Genomic DNA, 22,135 nt, shown 5'->3' on the forward strand with positions numbered 1-22,135 from the left:
TTTTTTTTTTTTCTTTTTTCCTCCAAATGCAAGTTTATTAGAACTTGTGGGAAAATTAGAACAAAACACTTCCCTTACCTCTCTCAGAGACTTTTTTCTGTGATTAAAGTAAGATTGAGGTACTGACCTGTGGCCCATCTAGTCCAGTATCTATTGTCTGACAGTGGCCTCTGCTGGATTCTTCAGAGAATATGGAAGCACCTACATAATACATTGTATTCCACTATCCTAGACTTTTTTCTTTTTTTTCCCTTGTCCCTCCTCCCCACCCCCCTCCCTTTTCTCCTTGTGCTGCTATTTCTAAACATAAACTGCTACACTCTCTCTTAACTCTTTAACTCTACTGAAAACAAATGTGTCATTGATAATTCATTTAGATGCAGTTCTCTCCTCCCTCCCCTGGTTGTTGTTGGTTGGGGGGGGGCTGTTTTGGGGCTCGGTGGTTTTTTTGTTGGTTTTTCTGTTGTTGTTTGTTGTTTTGTTTTGGGGGCTTTTTTTTGTTTGTTTGTTTGTTTTAAATCAAGTTTCCTAGTTGCTTAGCATACATTGCTTGGGATATCTTACTATATGATTATTAAATAGGGGGAAGAACCTGATGAAGATGATGCATATCAAGTCTTGTCAACACTGAAGAGAATCACTGCTTTTCACAAGTAAGTAGGCTTCTGCAAACATCTGTCAGGGTTTGGGGGGGGTTGGTTTTGGGGTTTTTTTGGTGTAACTTGGAGTGTTTAGTGTGAATGAGAGTTGTGCAGAACATGACGCATTTTGAATATATGAAGAAATGTATACAAAAAGGAAATTGGGGGGTTTTTTGCTTCAGGTTTTTTTTGTGGTGTTGTTGGGGGTTTTGTTTGGCGTTTGGGGGGGGGTATTTGTGGGGTGGTTTTTTTTTTTTAAATTTGTTTGTTTGTTTGACCAGTAAAGCTTTTAGTAGTTGTTAACATCGAGTTGCAGAAATGGTGTTAAATTACATCTTTGCTTCATTTCTAATGCTTCCAGTGCTCATGATCTATCAAGATGGGACTTGTTTGGCTGCAACTACAAGTTATTGAAAACTGGCATTGAAAATGGAGACATGCCAGAACAGGTCTGTAGTTAAAATGTGTTCTTTAGGTACAACAGTAAATAGCTTGTCTTTTATTGGGCTTTGTCATCTAATGTGTTTCTTCCTTTTGATTTCAGATTGTTATTCATGCACTGCAGTGTACTCATTATGTAATCCTTTGGCAGCTAGCAAAAATTACTGAAAGCAGTTCCACAAAGGTATGCCTTGTTCCAGTTATATTAGTAAATATTTGTACATACCTGCAGTGTCATCAAGTGGGAACTGTGATGGAATTAAGGCTAAGAATTTTTTTTTTATGCTGGTACCTGCCTAAACCTGCTTTTCTAATAAGTTCTTAAAAAGCCATAGTTTTAGTAGTGGAATGCTTGCCTTTTAAACCTAGTGTTTCTCTAAATTGTTGTGGTTTTATTTTTTAAATGTCAGTATTATGTTTAACTTGACAGAATTCTAAAGTAATTGTAGTAAATAAATGCAATACCTATTAGTCTGGCACAGTAACAATGGTAAGGAGGGGTAGACTACCAATTACAAAACTGTATAGTCAGTCTTACTACTCTTAAGTAGTGGGTTTGAATTTGTTTGCAAACTGTGAAATATCAGTGACAAGTCAGAGAGATACAAGAATTTGCTCACTATCGTAGTATTCTTATTGCTCAGTATGCTTCAGTCATACTTTGCTCTTCATCAGTCTTTTAAATGTGTTGTTAAATAAAGATGTGAAAAGATTAAGTTAAATTTCAAACTTTCTGAGGGAATAATAAGAGGGCCTGTTCTGGTTCTATGTATAGTAATCTTGAAGGGCAGAGCTCTGGCAAATGTCATCTTTCTAATTTCACTTCTTGAAAAATCTTGGCGGAAGGATTAAGGTTTCTTGTATGCACTGGACAGCATTGCTTGAAGAGGGTGATGAGGTGGTTTGATGTGCGAACTGCCTAATGAAATATGGTTTTTGAAAGGCTAGACAGTTTGGAACAGAGCTCATAAGTGCTGAAACATTTTGATGATTTCTCTTAAAAAAAAAAAGTTACAGTCAAACATACTTTTTCTGGAAACCTTCTGCAGCTCTGTAAGAAGGGTATGTTTTGTGCTCTTTCACTGGAATTTACACTGGAGTTGTACTTTGTTATTGGAGTTACTGATAACACATCCCATATTTATGTCAGAGATGAAATAAGTAAATTCTTGAGGTTTTTTAAACACTTTGCTTGCCATACTTCTAATTAATTTAAGAAAAAGAAATTTTATGCATCTGTCATAATTTACTAGGGAGAAAACAAAGAGAACTCACAATATTAATAAATTATAATCAATAAATTGTAATTTGTAATTAATCCATTTTTACAATAAGCTTAATGTGAGGATGTATAAATTTTTTCTTTTTTCTTTATTTTAGGGTGTGGTAGTATCAGGTTCTGGTAGATACAGGAGTGGAGAAGCACGCTATGTAACTTGTACTAATGGTTTTTATAACAGATAACACCTTTGTGAGATTATGGTGGTTTTTCTTTTTTTTTCATGTTAAGACATCGTTAGTCCAATGTATAATTGTGGCCTTACTGATTCGGTAATTACAATCTGAAGGTGTCTTGAATAAATGTGAACTTCTTCAACACTGGCTGGCTAGCTAGTTTACCATCTAGGTTTTAACGGCTAATAACATTTCCAAAACAAAAAATATCAGATTTGAAGGGGATGCATAGTTGTTGAGAGCCACTTATGTGAGTGAAGGATTTGGAGGCTTTGTTATCTTATTGTTCAAAGGGTAAACAGGAGTCTTGAGTTTTTTGTAATAGTGATTAAAGGTTTATTACAAGCCTGACTGCAGAAGCTAAGTGAAATACTGCAAAGTTAGGTTAGAAATGAAGATTAACTTAGCTATTTTGCAGTAAAATATAATTTGTAATACTTTCAGCAGGAATGAAAAGAACTTATTTGAAAAGTGGTCCTTTATTGAGACCATTTTCTGCTCCTGTATAATAAAAAATTTGGTAAATCGTAGGTTTAGCTTCTGAACCACAACTATTTTATTGTATGTAACTGCTTGACTGCTGCCAAATATACGTGGTACGTACAGAAGTTCCATTGATTTCTGTTCAATGCCAATGGAACATAACAGCAAAGAAGTTGAAGCACAGAACCAGAAGTGATGGAAATGTACTGTGCCTAAAGATGTGGTTTTTGTTTGGTTTTTTTTTTTTTTTTTTGCTAGCAGGTTTGGGGTTTTTTTGTGTTGTTTTTTCTTCTGTGACAAAAGTAACCAAGTGTGTGCCGCTTGTGAACAGGTTGACTTAAGTATGGGAATTAACTTCATAATACAGGCTGCTACAATCAAAGACTATATAAATAGTTCAATTTTTATTAAAATTTAAACAAATAATTCTGTATAAAGGAAAGAAAATATTCCCATGTGTAATTCTCTTAACATCAGTATAGTAATCTGAATGGTAAATGTTGAGAGAAAAGGTAGTGAAGGTGTTCTAAAATCATATTATACTTAAACTCATAGTCAAGAAGCAGCTGTTGCTTTTGTGATTCCTGTTGAGATTAAATGACACCCTGTACCAGTGTTACCTTCTTTCTTGAAGGGAGAGCCTTGTTTCGGTTTAGATTGCATGCATAGTTTTTAAACTTCTCAGGGGTATTTCTTCTTTGTCTGGCGTGATGCTGGTACACAGTTGGTCTTTTGTAATAGGACTTCCCCAGTTCTGCTTGGGTTAGAATCTTCACATCATTGAGTAACACCAGCTATGCCGCATATGTGGGTGGTATTTTTACCAATTTGATACTTTATTTGCTCAATAATTACTTTTTTGGAAGTTATTGCAACACTTATAAAGCTACTTCTCTCCCCCCCCCCCCCCCCCCCCCCCCCCCCCCCCCATGGAAGAGGGGAAGAAAACTCTCCTCTGACATTTTACTTTATCCCCAAGCAGTGAGTTAAAAAAAATAAAATAATACCATGTAGCCTTGTCTGGGTTAGTTATAAACAGCTACCTAAAATCTATCCTCTAGGTTGAAAATACTGATATTTTAAAGAGAAAATGCTTCCTGCTCTGGGTTTTGGTTTTGGTTGGGTTTTTTTGGCGGCGGGGGTGGTGGTGGTTGGTGGGGTGTTTTTAGGTTTGGTTTGGGGGGGGGGTGTTACTATTAATAAATAACTTCACTATTTTCATCCCAACTTCCATTTCTTTTTGTGGTACACAGGATGACAAAATTGAGGAAATTGCTACTTGCTATTTTTATTTGTAATAGTGATTTTTAAATAATGCAGTGGACTTGAATGTTATGACTACATACAAGGCCTGTGGTGGATAGCTCTGTGAAAATGCGTACACTAAATGTGACTACAAAATTGAAAAAGCAAAACAGTTATATGAAATCCTTCTCTTTAAAGGAGGATCTTCTACGTCTAAAGAAGCAGATGAGAGTGTTCTGTCAAATTTGTCAACACTACCTGACCAATGTAAACACTGCTGTTAAGGAACAGGTTGGTGATTGTTGTTTATCCTTGTAGTTTTCTAATACTATACTTTTAAAGCAGTTGAAAAGTTCCTCTTGCTAATATTTTTAGGGCTTATGTGGGAATGTGGTGCATCTTGGATGTTTAGGCTGAATGCTCTTTGAGTGTGAATACCTACTGTACTTCTATGCTTGCCCTCCTTTAGGTAATTTAGGTAGGATTTCAGAATCAATTTAAATTTGATTCTTTCTAGTAATTTTAGGCAGCATAAACTTTTATTCAAAGGGGGGTTTTGTTTGTTTCTTTAAACAATGACTGGGCTGGTGTACTGTAGAAGCTTTCTGGTTTGTAAGTTAGGCGGGGGAGTTCCATTTCAAAGCTCTTGCTTACCATGTGGTCATGGCACACACCTCCAGAGGAGCTGATTGTGGATTCGCAGACACTGAGCTGGAAGAGCTAGGGACAGCTATTTAAAAGAGAGAAGTTATTTTTTTAGTTCTATCTTTGAATGCTTTCTGTAGTATGATATATATGTGCCCATCCACTCAAGAACAGTGAAGACAACTTTCTTCCTCTTGTGTAAACCTGTGAGAACGTACAGGAGCAACTTGTCTGTTTCCCTTCACCATGATGCTGCATACAGAATATATTCCTCAGTTCTTCAGAGTCCCAGGATTTTTGGGATCTCTGAATCAGGAGAAAAAGAATGGGTACTTAACATGAGTGTGTATGTTTTTATGCATGCACATGTATGTGCTGTAACATAGGGGCTTTTTTTGTTGGGAAGTGATATTTCTTTTTTGTGGTCACCCTTAGGTACACGTACACACTGGTCAATTGTTAACAGTATTGTTCAGAAATATCTGGAGACCATTCTAGCAAATGCTTGGAAGCCTCAACAATAATGTACTGCTCGGAAAAGATGTGAGCGGTTTTCATTTTACCAGGTTTATAGTCAGTCCCTCATGTAGTTGTTCTTTGTGGGGGAAAGTTTTAGCTGGAACTAAGTTCTTGGATATTTCAGACATAAAATATGTAGCTATTTAGTCCATGCAAGTAGTGCCTGACATTTCGGGCAGGAGACAAAAGTCCTGGCTTTTTTGAAGAAAATGCAGGCGTGAAGGTTTTGGGCGTTGTCTTCTATTTTTCTTCTGTTTCAAAAAGAATTGAGACATCATCTTAGGAAATACTTATCTTTAGTTGTGAGGGTAACAGGGTCAAAGGAAAAGGTTAAACTGTAGGGCCTAAGTCTCTTCCAGTCTGTTGTCAAATAGTTCTCTAGCTGGGACACTGAGGAGTTTCAGATTCCAGTGAAGAGCACAGGTTACTGATAGCAGGATTAATTCTAAGTAAATGCCTTTAACAACCTTTAGAATGCTAAAATGAGAAAAATAAAGTATCTTTCTGTGGGGGAAGGACCAAACTATCTTCTGGGGATACTTTTTAATTAAACAAATAGAAGGCCAGGAGCCTTTTTGCTGCTAAAGGTAATAATAACCTGGTTGAGCTTGAAGTTGAAAATCTGGTCCACTGAGTTGCACAATTCCAGCTTTTGAAACTCTTGCTATAACAAGAATACTCCTGCAACTGAATAGGCACGTTCTATGTTGGAGAGCTATCTAGTGTCAAAATCGCAACGTGTAGGGTGTGAAAGTGTGAGTAACAAAAGTGAGGTCTCTTTAAAAGGCTATATAATTTTCAGACTCAGGTGAATGGTCTAGAAACTAGAACTGCCTGAGTCACATAGGGTACAGTAGCCATAGTTCTGATTTCCTTCTCTAATCTCATGAAAGGGCACAAGGAAATTCAGAGGAGCATATGTATTTTTGTGGCCAGGAAATTGGTAGTATTTGCTTTGAGGAGTTAAAGAACAAATCTGTTTGTTAAAATGGAAGTACTGAAGAGATTAGAGTGCAAGAGATGAGGTGCAGCACTAAGCAGGGTGTTGCCTTGGTCTATTAGTTTGAAGAATGACAGTCTAGGTACTGATACGTTTGAACTTTCCAGGCAGGTGGAGTACAGACATTTAAATCTGATGTCAGATGCACAAGTTAGCCAGCAAAATGAAGAGGTGGTTGCTTTTTTGGAAGCAAGACATACTTTTGGATTTAAAGGGATTGAGTGACCTCAGCTGTTAGATGTTTTACAAATGTGATCGAAACAATTTAAAAAACAAAAACAAAAAAAAAAAAGAAAAAAGGAGCCTGTACTGTGGTTGGTGTCCACAAAGTTCTGTAGTGACCTAATGTAGTATACATCAGGCAGAATTTGGGAGTTTCAGGCTCCTCACGTTTTAGTCTCACAATGTGTTGATATTTAGTTGGCTTCATCTGTGCAATGTTTTTATTTGGAGACCCAGTCTTCATACAGCGACCTCCTGTAAGAAACTGTGCACATTTTAACTTCCAGTTGGCCTGTGCAGTTGTTGACTTAAGTGGCCTGTGTACACCATTGCGCTCTAAGTATTTTAAGTGGAAATACATTATTCTAAATAAAATCCAGTTTCCAAGCAAGTATTCACTACGATTCTCTTTTAATAGGCTTTCACAATTCTGTGTGATGTGTTGATGATCTTCAGTCATCAGATTATGACAGGAGGACGTGACATGTTGGAGCCACTTGTTTACACTCCTGATTCTTCATTGCAATCTGAACTACTCAGTTTTATTTTAGATCATGTCTTCATTGATCAGGATGATGATAATAATAGTGCAGGTTTGTACAAAACAGATGTTTCCTTTATATTATTTGCCTTCTAACTAATATATTTGTTTGCCTATGCTTTTTTTGTGGGGTGGTTTGGTTTTGGGTTTTGTTTTTGTTTTTTTTTTTTTTTTGGCATTGAGAGGTGTGCGTGGGCATGGAGGTAGGTTTGTCTTTTAAACGTCAGCAGCTGATTAAAGCATTTTATGTTTTGGGGACATCTAGGATAATAATCGTGATAAAGGTTTGGTTTAACAGGCACAAATATGTATGTCTCTGTATCAGGAAAAAAGCCTTGTTAGTGGGCAATAAAGTGCACTGCCGTCAGAATTGAGATTTGATTTTCTGAATCCTGACCATTAGCCCACATGACTTTATATATAAATGCTTAAATATGAAGTATTTAAACCCGACAGTTTTCATGTTCTGAACTCTTTCTAGATGGACAGCAAGATGATGAAGCTAGCAAAATTGAAGCATTGCACAAAAGAAGAAATCTACTTGCAGCTTTCTGTAAACTCATTGTGTATACTGTGGTGGAAATGAATACAGCTGCAGACATTTTCAAGCAATATATGAAGGTAAATCTGAAGCCTAGTAGTGATACTTCATAAAACTACCAGAATACTGTAGCTGTGGATTTTATAATTATTATTTACTTTTTACCTTACAAGATAACTGACTCAAAATGTGAAGAATTCAAAACTCCACGGTTGGTAGTTTGTAGGCCTTCAAAAGTTCTTTTTCCATAAGAAGGGAATAAAATGACTGAGATCAGTTTCACAGTTCCAATGTGTGGGGAGGAAGGAAGGAAACCTGATAATTATTTTTACGTTGTTTTTAATAGATTTATTTTCTTATCCTGATCGATGGTATATTTTTAATTCAGTTATTAGTTTAGCAGGCCTTTTGAGAATCTTCTCACAAAGATAAACTCGATGGCTAGCCTCATCAAATAATTTCAGCTTAAACTTTGTAGAAGAGAAAAAAAACTTGTGTGTTCCACCCACTGCCTGCCTGCTGCTGCCCTCCACACCCCCCCTGCACCCCCCCACCCTCCCCCAAAAAAAGGTGATCTTTGTTTCTATCTTATTTAAATATAAAAACCCCTTCTTGGCTCCTGGGATTCACAGCTGCACAATAATATGAGTTCTCATTTTGTGAACACGATACAGCTTTGCTCCTTGGTGATTACCTTAAAAAAAAAATTTAAGATTTGGGCAGCCTGCTTTTGTCTGAGTGCCCTACATATATTTTGAATCTCTAAATAACTAATTGGGTCTTTATTGAACCTGAAATACTTAAAGAACTGAACAGGCAGCTGTCTTAATTGGAAAAATTATGGCTATGACGGTACGCCTAAGTGCTTCCTTTCGGCAGAGAAAATAGAAAACTCCCCACCAGAGTTGTAGGAGTTACTAAAAAGATTAGATTCCAGTCTTGTACCCTGAAGGGGTGAACACGTGTCATTAACAAATGTGTCATGGCCTTGAACATAAATAGGTCATTCTGCCTCTAAAGTAATACTAAGGAGAAGAATTGAAAAGTGGATACTCCTTCTGATTTGATTATTTTTTTATCATTTTGGAGGTGGTTTAGGATATAATTTTCATGATGTAATCATGAACATGTTAGGTTTTTTCCCTTTGAAAATGTTCAACATTTTTTAAAAATAGCAAATCTTAGATGTTCTTCTCTGAAGAATTCAGTAGTTGTTAACATTTTCAACTAAAATCGAAAGTTAACCTTTTTTTTATTTTTTCCTAGTATTACAATGACTATGGTGATATTATTAAAGAAACGATGAGTAAAACAAGACAGATAGACAAAATCCAGTGTGCTAAAACGCTTATACTTAGCTTGCAGCAGGTAAGAATGATTTACAATATTTTTATGCATGAAATTCCATACTGTAGATCATGTGCTGTTGTTTAATAGCTAGCGTGAGGTTTTAATGAAGAAATTCTTATGGAAGGTAGGGATTAATGGATCTAAATTGAAACACATTTTCGGCAGCTATTTGAAAAACTGCCAGAAGTCTTCCTATACTTACCAAATACTGTGTTGTAAAAAGTGTATGTGAAGGCCGATAAATACAAAATGAATGTGATATGAAATGAAACTCTGTGATACCTTCTTAACTCTAAACCAGTAGTTTGAGTCACATATTTAGAAATGTGTTGTGAAACGGCTAGTTTACTTATTCGTGAACAGATAAACAAGGGAAAAGACTTCCTGCCTGTGTGGTGGGGGTTTGTGGTTTTGTTTGTGTTTTTTCTTTGTTTTGTTTGTTTTGCTTTGGGATTTTTTGTTGTGGTGTTTCATTGTTGGGGGTTTTTTTGTTGTTTTGTTTTTTTTTTTTTTTTAAACTATTCTGGGAAGTAATGGGAAGTTTTAGTAATTCAGTATTTCTTAATGTTTGGTAGGGCCTTCACCCATCTTTGAAATTAAAACATGATTTAATGCTCTCTTCAGTAAATGAGCTTGTTTGTGTGGAGACCTGATGAATTCAGTCGAGGTCAGAGTCGGATTCATCTGCTCACATGAACCATCTGCATGAATCTTATTTACAGGATCAGAACAATAAAGCCATATCTCTGCAAACCACTGTAATCCAACATAGATCTCTGCTATTGTTGAAAGGAAAAATGTACTCCAATTTGTCCGCTCTCTCCCCACACTTTTTTTTTTAACTAGACGTCATAGAGCCATATAGTGGATATTAGATCTAGATACTGATCCTGATTGAGAACTAACCAGAGAAAGTCTTTAATGAAGCCCCTAAGCTGGTTTATCTGTGTGGATATTGCCAATACAAGGGAGGATGAGGCCTTTTGGTAGCAGCATGACTTTAAGTAGCTGGTGGAACTGCAACACAAAATATGCAGCTAAATACTCCTACAGTTTTTGCTGACTTTTCACCAGAGTTCACAATTTTTTGTGATATTGGGTAAATGCTATCCTTATTAGTCTTTTCTGTCTCATGAATAACCAGCCCCTTACGTTTTAAAGGGCAGACAGGAAGGGAATGTAGTAAGTACAATTATGCACTAGGGAGGCAGTTACAGAGTCCTAATATGGCAGGAAGAATAGTGGCATGAGGGGACCCAAGTATTATAAAACAAACAAACAAAAACCCCTCACATGTAAAGTTAAGCATGTAACTAGCATTTTTTCCAGGAAGACTTCTTAAAAAGGAAACTAACCAGAGAAGAAATACTACAAGTGATAGTGGATAAAGGGAATAACTAAGTTGCAGTGAGCTACACCAACATAAAAGTATGCGACTATGGGCCAAGACATATCTGTAAATGAAAAGTTAATGTTCATAGCCCTAGTAAGTCTGGTTTTGGTTTATTCTGTGTTATATGAGAGAGTGAAGCGTGTGTTAGACAAAATTAGAAAATAATAGAAAAATGGGCAACAGAAGAGAATTACAGTCAAATTCAGTAGGATGAGAAAAGGATTCATCAGAGAAAAAAAAGATTGTAAAGTTCAGCTTTGCCAACTATTGATGAATAGTTAAAAGTCTGATTCTCAGTTGCTAAGCTTCTGGTGTCTTTGGCAACTTCCCTAAAGACATGTTTCCATTTTAGAATTTCTTCATTATACTTGTATTTTGAAAAGATAAAAAAAAAAAAAAAAGAATTAGAAAGTAGTAGTTTGACAAACTGTGATAGTAAAGACCAGGTGAGAATTTACTCCGTTCATTTCTTTTCTGTTAGTGATGTATCAGGGAATCCTACTAACTTATAGTATTCTAAACTCTAGAACACCTCATTTAGGGAAGTGCTGAAATCTGTCATCCAGCATATTTACAGTTTGATGTGTGCTTGGACAGTGTGCATTTCAAGGATTAACTTTGAAGTGCAGACTCTTCAAGATAGGTTTGACTTGGCTTTCCTAAACCTCCATGTTTGTCTCTTGGGGTTGTCGAATTTAAAAAAAAAAAAAAAAAAAAAAAAAAAAGCTGTAAAACATTTTTACTGAAACTTAGGTCTGTGTCAATTGATCCAAAGTTTGGCATGATCTTTTAATAAATTAAAATCTCTCTTTTCTTTTCATATAGCTTTTCAATGAAATGATTCAAGAAAATGGTTATAATTTTGACAGATCATCACCGACATTCAGTGGCATAAAGGAACTTGCTCGACGTTTTGCTTTAACGTTTGGACTGGATCAGTTGAAAACAAGAGAAGCTATTGCTATGTTACACAAGTAATTGTGTGCTTTGTATTACTTCCCTTTTTGTAAACACTTCTTGACTAACATTAAAATATCTTTTCAGTCTTTCACAATCAGTTTGTTAATACAAAATACATCAGCACTAGAGATGATACAGCCCATTTATAAATTAGGAGATGACTGCAATTTTGTCCCTGAATTAAACCTAAATGTTAAATAATGTTGATGTTCTTCAGCATCATTGTATAAGCCTGTAAATAATAGCAGTGTTGATGCTATGATGAAAAGTATTTTTAACATCTTACCTATAACAGTAAGAACTGATCCACTTCATTGTCAGTGGTGGTAGCGTTAGCCTCATGCAGAAAACTTGAAATGCAAGGTAGAAGCATCATGACAGAAAGAGTGTGTCCAGATTCAAATCATGAATAGTGTTCACTTTTTTTGCCACAATATGGCAATACTGAATTATTGCGTTCTTGACATAGAGGAAAGGTGTTCAGTTTTGATAGCTCCCAGTGCTTAAAACTTTTTCTTTAGTTTGTGCTTTATGTGACTCAGTTTTTAACTTTTTCTTAGGGATGGCATAGAATTTGCTTTTAAGGAGCCTAATCCACAAGGTGAGAGCCACCCACCATTAAATTTGGCATTTCTTGATATTCTGAGTGAGTTCTCCTCCAAACTTCTCAGACAAGACAAAAGAACAGTGTAAGTACTTTCTTAATATTCTTAATATTCGTAAAGATAACCATAAAAGACATGTAGCTGAAAAAGTATGTATTTATGTGTATTGCATTCACCTAAAGTGGAATCTTCAGCACATGAAGATAAATTTTACACTAATACAGTCAAGTATAATCATAAAGGGTAAATTGTATTTATCTTTGTTATTTTATGGTGGATGAACAGAAGTCATACTCTGGATTTGCTGTTGTCAGGCCTTTTTGTTAACTAGATGAAGAGCACTGGGTGTTAATTTCAGTAGTTACTTATCTTGACATGTTAACATCTTGTTACAGATATTTTGCATCTTTATAATTATTTTTTCTATTTAAAGGTATGTTTACTTGGAGAAGTTTATGACCTTTCAGATGTCTCTACGAAGAGAAGATGTGTGGCTTCCTCTCATGTCCTACAGAAACTCTTTATTAGCTGGTGGGGATGATGATACTATGTCAGTCATTAGTGGAATTAGTAGTCGAGGATCTACAGTAAGAAATAAGAAGACAAAGCCAGCAACAGGAAAACGGAAAGTACCTGAAGGTAGAACTTCCCTCATCTTAAAATTTACTAGAGTAGATATTCATATAAACTAAACATGTCGATCCCTATTTGTTGGCTTGAGTGAATTTGTATGCTTTAATGGTTTTTTTTGTTTGTTTTGTTTTGGTTTTTTTTTTTTTTTTTTTTTTTAGAACCGAGTAACTTCTGTGCATGTATATGTCTTGGTGGGAAAACTATTCATTTAAAGAGTCTGAATAACATAACACTGATTCACAAAAGGAAATAAAGGTGCTATGCTGTGTTAAGTCACAGAATATAAAAGTATTTTAAATACTCTAGCCAAGGGTTATAAATCCAGACCTTTTGGGGCACATGTAAGACTTTGTGGCAAAAAGTAAAGAAATCGATTCTCAGTAAGCAGAAAGTACATGCATTTAAGTCATGTTTAAACATTCAACTTTAGACTAGTTTGAAAAAAGTTACCGATGTCTTCTGTTTCCTTCCAGCTGAAGAAAGCAGCAGTAGTGACAGTATGTGGCTGAACAGGGAGCAGACAATGCACACACCAGTCATGATGCAGACACCTCAGCTTACTTCCACAATAATGAGGGAGCCCAAGAGATTGCGACCTGAAGAAAGTTATATGGGTGTCTATCCTATGCAGCCTGAACACCACCAAGCTCCACTCGATTACAAGTACGTAGATGAGTAGGTCTGCTTTGTGTTAGTGTTCATACACAAAACCAGTTCATGTTTAAAATAGAATAATGGTCTTTTTAAGCACGCAAGTAACGTGGATGTTGGCTCAAAGGCAACAGGAAGAAGCCGCGCGACAACAACAGGAGAGGGCAGCGATGAACTACGTCAAGCTGAGAACCAACTTGCAACACGCTATGTGAGTGAGAGTGAAATGTTCCTTCAGTGGTTTGGGGAGGGTTTATTAAATGCAGCGTTACTCCTCTATCTTCTAAGAGGGATACATCTTCTAGTTCTTGAGTAGAGTTTTTCTGTGTTTTAAAATTTTAAGTTGCCTTAGAAGAGCAGTGGTAAAAGTGCATGGTGATGCATTTAGCAGAATAGATCTGTTTGATTTCTTGCGTATTTTTGAACTAAAATTCCAGAAAAATTAATTAGTATTGAGCTTTGTAATAAAGGGAACTGGTTGTTGAACTGAATGCTCTCTGTGGCGGGTACATATAATCAACACATATGAAACATCCTCATTATGTATTCCTAACTGCAGACTCATTTTTAGAAAAGAACGTTAAAAATGAGTTTTAAAATAGGTGTTCAATGTGTGAAGCAGAAAGTTTCTGCTCAGTTTAATTCTACTTTTTCTTTCTCCTTTGGCTTTTGAGTTGTAAGTTTAGAGTTCAGCTGCTTTTTTATTTAAAAAAAAGTATTCCTTTTAAAGAAAGTGCTGTCTTCAGCATTTCTGTGAGTGATACAGATTTTGTCTGACCTAAACTGACACCAAAGTTGAGAGGAATCCTGTAGTACCAGTCTTTGTAGAACTTCCCAACCCAAACACACAAAAACCTTGTGAAGTCCTCCATATTGTGAGCGACAATGAAGACAGTCTAACGTTTCATAAATGAATGTTCTTCAGAGGCCATACATTCTTACTGTAGTGTTATTTACTTCACTGTGATTTATCATGTGTGCATTTTGACATGCATGCTGATGAAATTATGTTCCAGAGCTAGTTTAGCTGAGCAGGTGAAGACTAGTTTTAGGAGTTCTCTGTTTTAATGAAGGCTGTGTAGTTCTACAGAATAAAAGCACAAGTTGTAAACTAAAAGCATGGACATATATATTGAGGACCTCTACATCTTTCCCCTGCTTGTTTTTAATTCTTTAATACCTGTACTTCATGTAACATAGTTTCAGTGCTTTGGTTTTGGGTTTTGTTTTGTTTTGGTTTTTTTTTTTTTTTTTTTTTTTTTAAATACAGTGACAGCAATTAGTATCGTTAGAGTGACTCCTTATGTTTTGCGTAAGGTGTGGTGTTGCACGTAGAAGTCGCAAGGAAAAAGGATGAAGGACTGTGTGGGAATGTCTGAAAATGGATTTATGCATTCATTTTATCACAAAGATGTTCTTCCTTGCCTTGTCATAAGGCAGGAACAATTTTTCTTTAGGTAGCAAAGCTTAGGTTCTGTCTCGCTTGAGCATAAATAGTTGCATGGAAATCTCTGAATTAGGTGTGGTTTCGATCTGCTTATCAGTTCCCGCAGCCTCTCAGAATACCTATTTAGAGATGTACCACAAAGTTCCATAAGTTGATCTTTGTTAGTTTTTCTTCTGCACTCTCTTACTATCTTCTAGCTGGTTAAATACCAGCTTTCTTTAGTAGTAGCTACGCATGTATTTAATTACTTAATTTCTATCTAATGGAATTACCATTTGTTGACAGTTACTTACTGAACATTAGCTTTTTAAATATTCAGATAAAACTTAACTTGATTTAGTACTAAACAATATGCTTTTTCTTTTCATTTCAGTCGACGTGGCACAAGTCTAATGGAAGATGATGAAGAGCCAATTGTTGAAGATGTGATGATGTCATCAGAAGGGCGGATTGAAGATCTCAATGAAGGCATGGATTTTGACACCATGGACATAGACCTAGTAAGAAATCTACTTGTCTTTTTAGTGGATTTTGGATTTGTGTTTCTGCTTTTGAAGTAGATATTTGAATCAAATTTTCTTTTTGGTGAAACAGAAAAATCATTCTTGTTGATCTCTGCATTCTTAAACAGCTGTGCCACTATCTGTATACAAGTGCCATCTGTTCAAACTGCCATACAAAAAGCAAGAACACTTCCTGTAATAATAATGTGAGATGAACATTTATCCCCTGTAAATTCTTACCCCTTGAGAGTTCAGCTTCATTTATTACAGTTTAAAAACTCTTGGTTTTTGCTGAAATTACATTTAACATGTTTATTTGTTTGCTTTCTAAAGCCACCGTCAAAGAACAGGAGAGAAAGAACGGAACTAAAACCAGATTTCTTTGACCCCGCTTCAATCATGGATGAATCGGTAGGTTAACTTACGTAAGAGGAAAATAACGTAAAATCAGTCTTCAGGTTACAGTACTCTTACTTCAAATTTTAAATGGAAAGAATGCAATCTTTAGGTTGTCTTCATTAGCTTATTTTGGCAGACTGGTACAGCCAGTGAAATATTTTATGCTGTAATTCAGCTTCATAAATTCTAAGGTAGTCAATGTTCTTTGCAAGTTTATAGGATTTTTGTTCTTAATACTTTATATGTAGCTATGTAAAAATCAAAAGCCTTTGAATCTGAGAAGAAAACACATCTGGTATGGAAAAGACCCTTGCAGAGGTTGGTAGCGAAGAGCTTTAAAAAAAAAAATTAAAAAAAAATTGTGCGTACACAATATTAATGGCAAGTTTCCTATTGTCATGAGCTTAGCTGAGTGACTCTTACGTCATTACCAATTGTCAGGATTGGATGGTTTGCTTTTTTAAAAAAATTGGCATATTTACTTTTGTACATAAGTAAGATAATGGAGAAAATAGAGATAATACAGATATCTGTTTATAGAGATGAGAGGTATTTTTTCTTTCCGTATAAAGTTTTAGGTCCAAAACATCCGAAGTCTGTAGTTTCTGCTTGCAGTTGCCCTTTTTTCCGACTTGATAAATCTGCAGTCTCTATTCTCTTTTAAAAATCTGCATGAGGGATTCCTTCTGTCTTGAACCACTTGTAATGTATGCAGCCATTTTTGACCTTGTGTAGCTGGTACAAAATTACACTGGAAATAACAAGCTGCAGCAAGCCAGCAGAGGACAGTACAACAAGGCTTCCTGGGAATCTTGGACAGCTTGGTGGAATTTGGAAGACGGTTATGTATTTTTTTACAGTATTGTTGCAGCGTGAACCTGTTCTTGTTATGGGAGAAAGAATTCTTAAATACTGTTTTAAATGCAAATCCATATATTTTGTACTAGTAGGCCTTTGCTTTGGTAGTAATGAATCAGATTAGGTTGTGCATCTAGCTGTTGTGTGTTCTGTTCTTGAAGTAACACCAAGAAAGTATATCACCTGTTTTCTGACGTTCTGTTTTAAAACAGTCCTTCCCCTCCCCTTCTTGATTTTTAATTGATTGATCTGTGAAATGGCAGTCAGTTTTTATTCTGACAATGCTGAAAACTTGGTCTTCTACAGGTGCATTTCATTGCTCTCAGAAACCTTTCGGCTTTTCAGTGTCCAGAGCTCATTAACAATAGTTGTAATAGGTTTACTGTTAGCTAGGTTTCTTTCCTGTTACTTTACTCCTCATTGCTCATCCATCCATCCCGCGGGAGCCCAGGATTTGCCGGGCGCTCCTTAGCTGCAGTGCGGGAGCATCACCACACGATGGCAGGCGGTCACAGTGCCATTGCTCTGCGAGCTTTTGGAGCCAGTTCCGAGAGCCGCAGCGTGCCAGCAGAACGAGCTGGATGCTGTTGGGCTGCGAGGAGGGAGCAGTGGTGCACTGAAAGGAGCTGGTACGGTCAAGGGAGCACCATCTAGCAAACCTTTCTCCCGGGCAGGACACGGCGAGGCTGCTGATCCTGGAAGCAGGACTGCAGAAAACAGCTGCATCGCAGCACGCGGCTGCCCTTTAGCATAAACCCCACCTAAATGAGTTTAACTACCTAAAGGAGGAAAGCTCTGCTGGTAGTTTAGGAGGCAACACGAAGCCGTCTGAACGCAGAGCTGAGTTTATCAGTCGGTATTTTAAAATGTAAAAAGCCCGATTTCATAAATGCAAAAAACCTTCTCTGAATAAAGTTAATTTGCTTTATTCACATAATTTATTCCAGAGGTCCGTTATTCTTGGAGTTGCTGCACTTGTTTTTAATAGACCTAGACATAATAAAGCGGTTTAATTTATTCAGATGCACATGGTTTATGATCAAAATTTTAGTCTGTCTTCTCCTTTTTTGATGTGTCCAGTTATTGCTGGCACCAGAGGCAGTTGTGTCTTAGTGTGCTATATTGTACGATGCATCTAAAGTGAACTTAATACCAAGAACCGTAAAAATTGCTTTGTAAACAGATAAATGTGAACAGCAGTGTTAAGGTTCAGGAAAATTAAGTCTCTCACGGCTCTCTCAGATTTTTATAAAGTCCTCTGAAAGCAGGACAGTCACAAGACCTGGATCTTCTGCGGTTTTGGTGTGGGGCTTTTGTGGCGTATCAGTGGTGATACCTACTTCCATTGGCATAGAAAACTATATGGCTTGCTCCCACATGGGAAGTGGAAACTGATTCTTTGTTTCAGGAAAGGTTTTTCTTCGCTTAATCACACAGTCTCCTGAAGGACAGTATTTTCATTTTACCTGATTATTGCTTGATTTTTTCACTGTCTTCCTGACAGAGTTGATACATTTAATAGGACGTATTAAGTTTGTGTCCTGGCTAGCTGCTGTGAGATGACCTGTTGTTTTTATGAACACAGATACAGCAGCAGCTGGTGTATAGAGTGTTTTTTCCCAGGCTTAGTTGCTGGAAACTACACACTTGATTTCAGGTTAAGGCCAATAGAATGCCATTGTCAAAGAAGTCTAAGCTAGGCAACTAACTAAAAATTATTTTGCAATTATTACCTAAAATAATTAAAGCACAGTCTTTATCACATTCCTACTGGATCTAGTTAATTTCAAGTGTGGGAAAAATATTTTCTAATGAATAAGGTGCCCGTTTCATATTACTACATAAATCAGAAGTGTGGTGAATCTGGTTTGGAAGAAAAATAAACTTACAATGCCTTAACATATCTTGAAGTGTCTTAATCTTAAATCATATACTAATTGCTTTGTTTTTGTTAAATGTATAGTAGACTACAAATTGACACCGTTTCTAACTTTTTTTTTAGGTTCTTGGGGTGTCAATGTTTTAATACCAGAGCAGCAAATAAATCAGTGGTGAAGTCATTTTCTAAGTGGAAGAGGAAGTTTTTCAATACAAAATTGTGGTAGATACAGTGAAATTCTGAACAGATTTTTCTCTAAGGAGAATGACATGCTTTCAAGATCAAGTGCATTGAAGGGGCAGTTTTGTTTGCCTGAAAAAAAAGAAATGTAAAGGACAAGTAAACAATTTGAGGATAAGCTACACTTTTTGTTGGGGAAAAAAAAAATCAATATTTTATTTATGTGCTATCGGTTTATTTCCGGATCATAAGAAGTATTCCCTCTGAGTTTTAATCTAACAGTCTGAGAGGTGTTTGGTACAGATTTGAGCCCCTCTCTATACATTTGCTGGCTATACTAAATAATCATGAGCTCTGCTGGATTGCTGTTTACATCCATGAACTGAAATAATAGATGGATTGGTTTTGTTACAGTGATAGAACCAGAAGAGTGTCAGTATTTTAAATTAAATGCAAACTTCAGCAACAGAAGGTTTGTATTAATTAATCGTGGGGAAAAAAATACATAAAGCAGAATTTTAACAGCTTTTTAATCTAAAACACACTTTTATTCCAAAAGCTTCATGCTAGCCTTCTCAGAAAGGTCCATAAACTATGAGCTACCAGAAAGTAACAGATCTCAGTCATGCTTGCCCATTACCAACCCTGAAAGTTTGCTTGTCCTTTAAAGAAAAATGTAATGTTGTGAAATTCCTTCCAGTAGTGCCACTGTATTTTGTCTCCAAATAAAAGAAGCTTATTGTAGTATGTTTGCAGAAAAATTCTAAACAAAAATTATACAGCTTATTAGAGTGTGGGAATAGGGATCTAAATTTTAAATAAAATTATATATATATATAAATTGGTGCTGATTTTATAATTGCGCAGTTTGTTTAGTTTTTTCTTACTTTTAAATTCCAACTTAAAATTATGAGGTTTCAGAAATATATTGAAAGTTTAACAATGTTTAAAAATAGAAGAGCATGAGAATTCATGCTTTAAAAATGATTTTTAAATTTGTATTTTATATTGTTTTATCTATCTGTCTTTGCAAGCAGTCTTCAGGTTAAAGATACTTCTAACAGGTTACAGTACATTTCCTCTGTATGTAAATTAGATTGGATAATAGAAATTCATAAACAACCCATAATATTCTTTGAAAGCTAAGCTTTAAACTTCATTTTGTGTCCATTCACAAATAAATTAAATTTGGTCTAAAACAGAAAGTGGATCTACGCCATTTTGACATCGACTCATTTTGCAAGGCTTAGGCAGCTAGACATCATTTTAAAGGAAATATTAACTTATATTACATATGTATATTTTTTGTCAGTTGTCTCTCAGTTCTTGAGGTATATTATTTTAATCATTCCATGCCTTAATATGCTTGCAATACAAGAATCTCCCCAAATGGGTGAATACAAAAAGGCTTCCTGTTTTTAGACTCAGAAATTAAACATTCGGCTGTGGTAGCCAAAAACCATAGATTATCTAAAGGATCATGATAAAATATAATTATTTTACTAAGTCATGGGGTAACAACAAACTCAAAACTAGATCTGCCTAACTCATTTTACATAAATAAATACTCTCATGTCTAAAAGTACTGCCTATATTGTTTTTCACACCACTGCATTTAATAGAACTGCTGAGAGGACTGTATATATGATTTTAAACTTAAGTTGATTTTTCTTACTCTTGAAGGAGTGTTTCTTTGTGAAAGCAGTTCTTACAGCTTTGTTTTCAACCAGCTAAAAATGTTTTATATATTTACCTTAACCTGTTGTCCTCCACATTCTATTGTCCTAATTGTACTGTTTTCTGATTTGTATTTATGTCTTGAGACAGTAACTTTTTGAATAAAAATAAACCTACAGTATGTTGTATGTTTGATCTTTTTAAATCGGGGTTAGGGGAGGACAGTGAAGAAAGGGGTATGAGTAATGCAAATGTTATGTTTATAGAAATCAAAATCTTTTTCCATGTCTTTTAAGTGTTTGTCTCAGAGTTGGGATAATGTATGAAAAACTGCACTGTTTTATATTTGTAATAAATTGTACAAGTTTTTTAAATGTGAATAAAGCACTAATTGGGTAATAATTTAAAGTAGAAAAGTTAATGCAATCATGATTGTTTTAAATATGCTTTAATTTGAGATAAACTTGTTAAAATAATTAGTGTAAATACAGAGTGAGCTTTTCAAGAGGTTAGTACCTGCAAATAAAATTTTTAAAATTTGTATAGAACTTTTACATGCCAAGAAATCAATGGTTAATTATTTTTGTGTTACGTTTTTTAAAGGTGTATCAATAGCCTTTCTGTTGGTTTCTTTTTCCTATTAACTTTTATCTGACATCATTCAGAATGCTTTTGATTCAGACATTGGAGGTATTGTATATAGTCCAATTGAAATACCACTAAAAGTGTATGCTACTTTCCATCGTACACCTGATAAACATTCTAAGCTTAATTGGCAAGACAGCAAGGAAATGAGGGGGGAAACCCTAAACATCTCTTGCCCTCCCACTCCCCTCTTCTCAACTACTGAGCAGCTCTGGCTGTGCGTTGAAAACTCCTTTCTGTTACAAGGCTTTTTAAAGGAGTCATGTTAAAATCTTAGAGATAATATTTCTAATCATTGCTAATGTAACTTTGAATGTTTTTTTAATTATTATTATTATTATTATTATTATTATTATTATTATTATTATTATTATGATTACAAATGTTCATTCCTGTCTCTAAATCCTGCTGTAAGTTCAATAGTATCTTGTGGAAAATGGTTTTAGTAGGTTCTAAGTTTATAACACAAGTAAAATACCTTCACTACACAGTGTAAAGTCTGTTCTCGTTATACCATTTTGGTACAAAAGCCTGTAAATGAAAGAAATTTGAGTTTTGAAGAGATATGTGATAAAAATGTAGAAAACAACAAACAATTTGGAGAAAGTAAAGCCTGTCCTCTAGTTTACCAAAGAGGCCACAGAGAAGATATTGACACAGAATGAAAGTCAAAGGAATAGTCTTCACATACTCTGTAAAAAGTATTTCTTGATATTAAACAACCAAAGACAATATGTAAGAAGTTAGTGATTGCTGTTGTTTGTTTGTTTGTTTTTCCTTTGGATGGTGTGGTGCTGATTCCTGTAGCTTGTTAGAGACAGTAAATCCCCATCTTCTCTTAATCTCAGTATAACTAAATAATTGTCTCTTTAAAATGTACTCCTCTCTGTTTTCCTGATAGTTTACACATACACTTGTCCTAGCGTGGGATTTCAGGATACCAGTACTATTAATTTTAACTTCCTACCCATAAAAAGTCTACTGAGTTTTTTAAGATGCTTGGATTCACCATAGTGTTTTGCTGCTTTTTTCAATCTTACAGCTGCCTTTTTTTTTTTTTTTTTTTTTTTTTAATAGCCTGATGAATATCATGGGCTTGTTCATTCTTTGAAGCATTTTTCAAAATTGTCAATTTGTGCTTCAGAATTCTTTTGATAAAACACAAATTGGTTCTTTAAAAATAGACTTATTCCTACTTAACTGCTTTAATTTAATTTTCTGT

At 35.4% G+C, this 22,135-nt stretch overlaps 1 protein-coding gene across 4 annotated transcripts in view; it reads left to right on the forward strand.

Annotated features, from left to right (window-relative positions):
• The window catches only part of STAG2 (stromal antigen 2), an 82,272-nt gene extending 60,625 nt beyond the window's left edge, over positions 1 to 21,647 (forward strand). For 2 of the 4 annotated variants that reach the window (XM_029996706.2, XM_041118908.1), the window contains exons 20-34: positions 583 to 653; positions 1,003 to 1,090; positions 1,186 to 1,266; positions 4,464 to 4,556; positions 7,070 to 7,244; positions 7,674 to 7,813; positions 9,000 to 9,101; positions 11,302 to 11,450; positions 11,997 to 12,125; positions 12,475 to 12,680; positions 13,148 to 13,337; positions 13,423 to 13,536; positions 15,146 to 15,272; positions 15,609 to 15,686; positions 18,535 to 21,647. In XM_029996706.2, coding sequence (XP_029852566.1) covers positions 583 to 653; positions 1,003 to 1,090; positions 1,186 to 1,266; positions 4,464 to 4,556; positions 7,070 to 7,244; positions 7,674 to 7,813; positions 9,000 to 9,101; positions 11,302 to 11,450; positions 11,997 to 12,125; positions 12,475 to 12,680; positions 13,148 to 13,337; positions 13,423 to 13,536; positions 15,146 to 15,272; positions 15,609 to 15,686; positions 18,535 to 18,558 — 1,767 coding nt within the window. In that variant the 3' untranslated portion in view covers positions 18,559 to 21,647. Of the gene's footprint in view, positions 1 to 582; positions 654 to 1,002; positions 1,091 to 1,185; positions 1,267 to 4,463; positions 4,557 to 7,069; positions 7,245 to 7,673; positions 7,814 to 8,999; positions 9,102 to 11,301; positions 11,451 to 11,996; positions 12,126 to 12,474; positions 12,681 to 13,147; positions 13,338 to 13,422; positions 13,537 to 15,145; positions 15,273 to 15,608; positions 15,687 to 16,246 lie in introns of all 4 variants that reach the window. The other 2 variants (XM_029996709.2, XM_029996708.2) reach the window with 2 other exon arrangements.
• Positions 21,648 to 22,135: the final 488 nt, after the last annotated feature.

This window comes from Aquila chrysaetos, chromosome 21, assembly GCF_900496995.4.
Source record: "Aquila chrysaetos chrysaetos chromosome 21, bAquChr1.4, whole genome shotgun sequence".
Lineage (NCBI taxonomy): Eukaryota > Metazoa > Chordata > Aves > Accipitriformes > Accipitridae > Aquila > Aquila chrysaetos.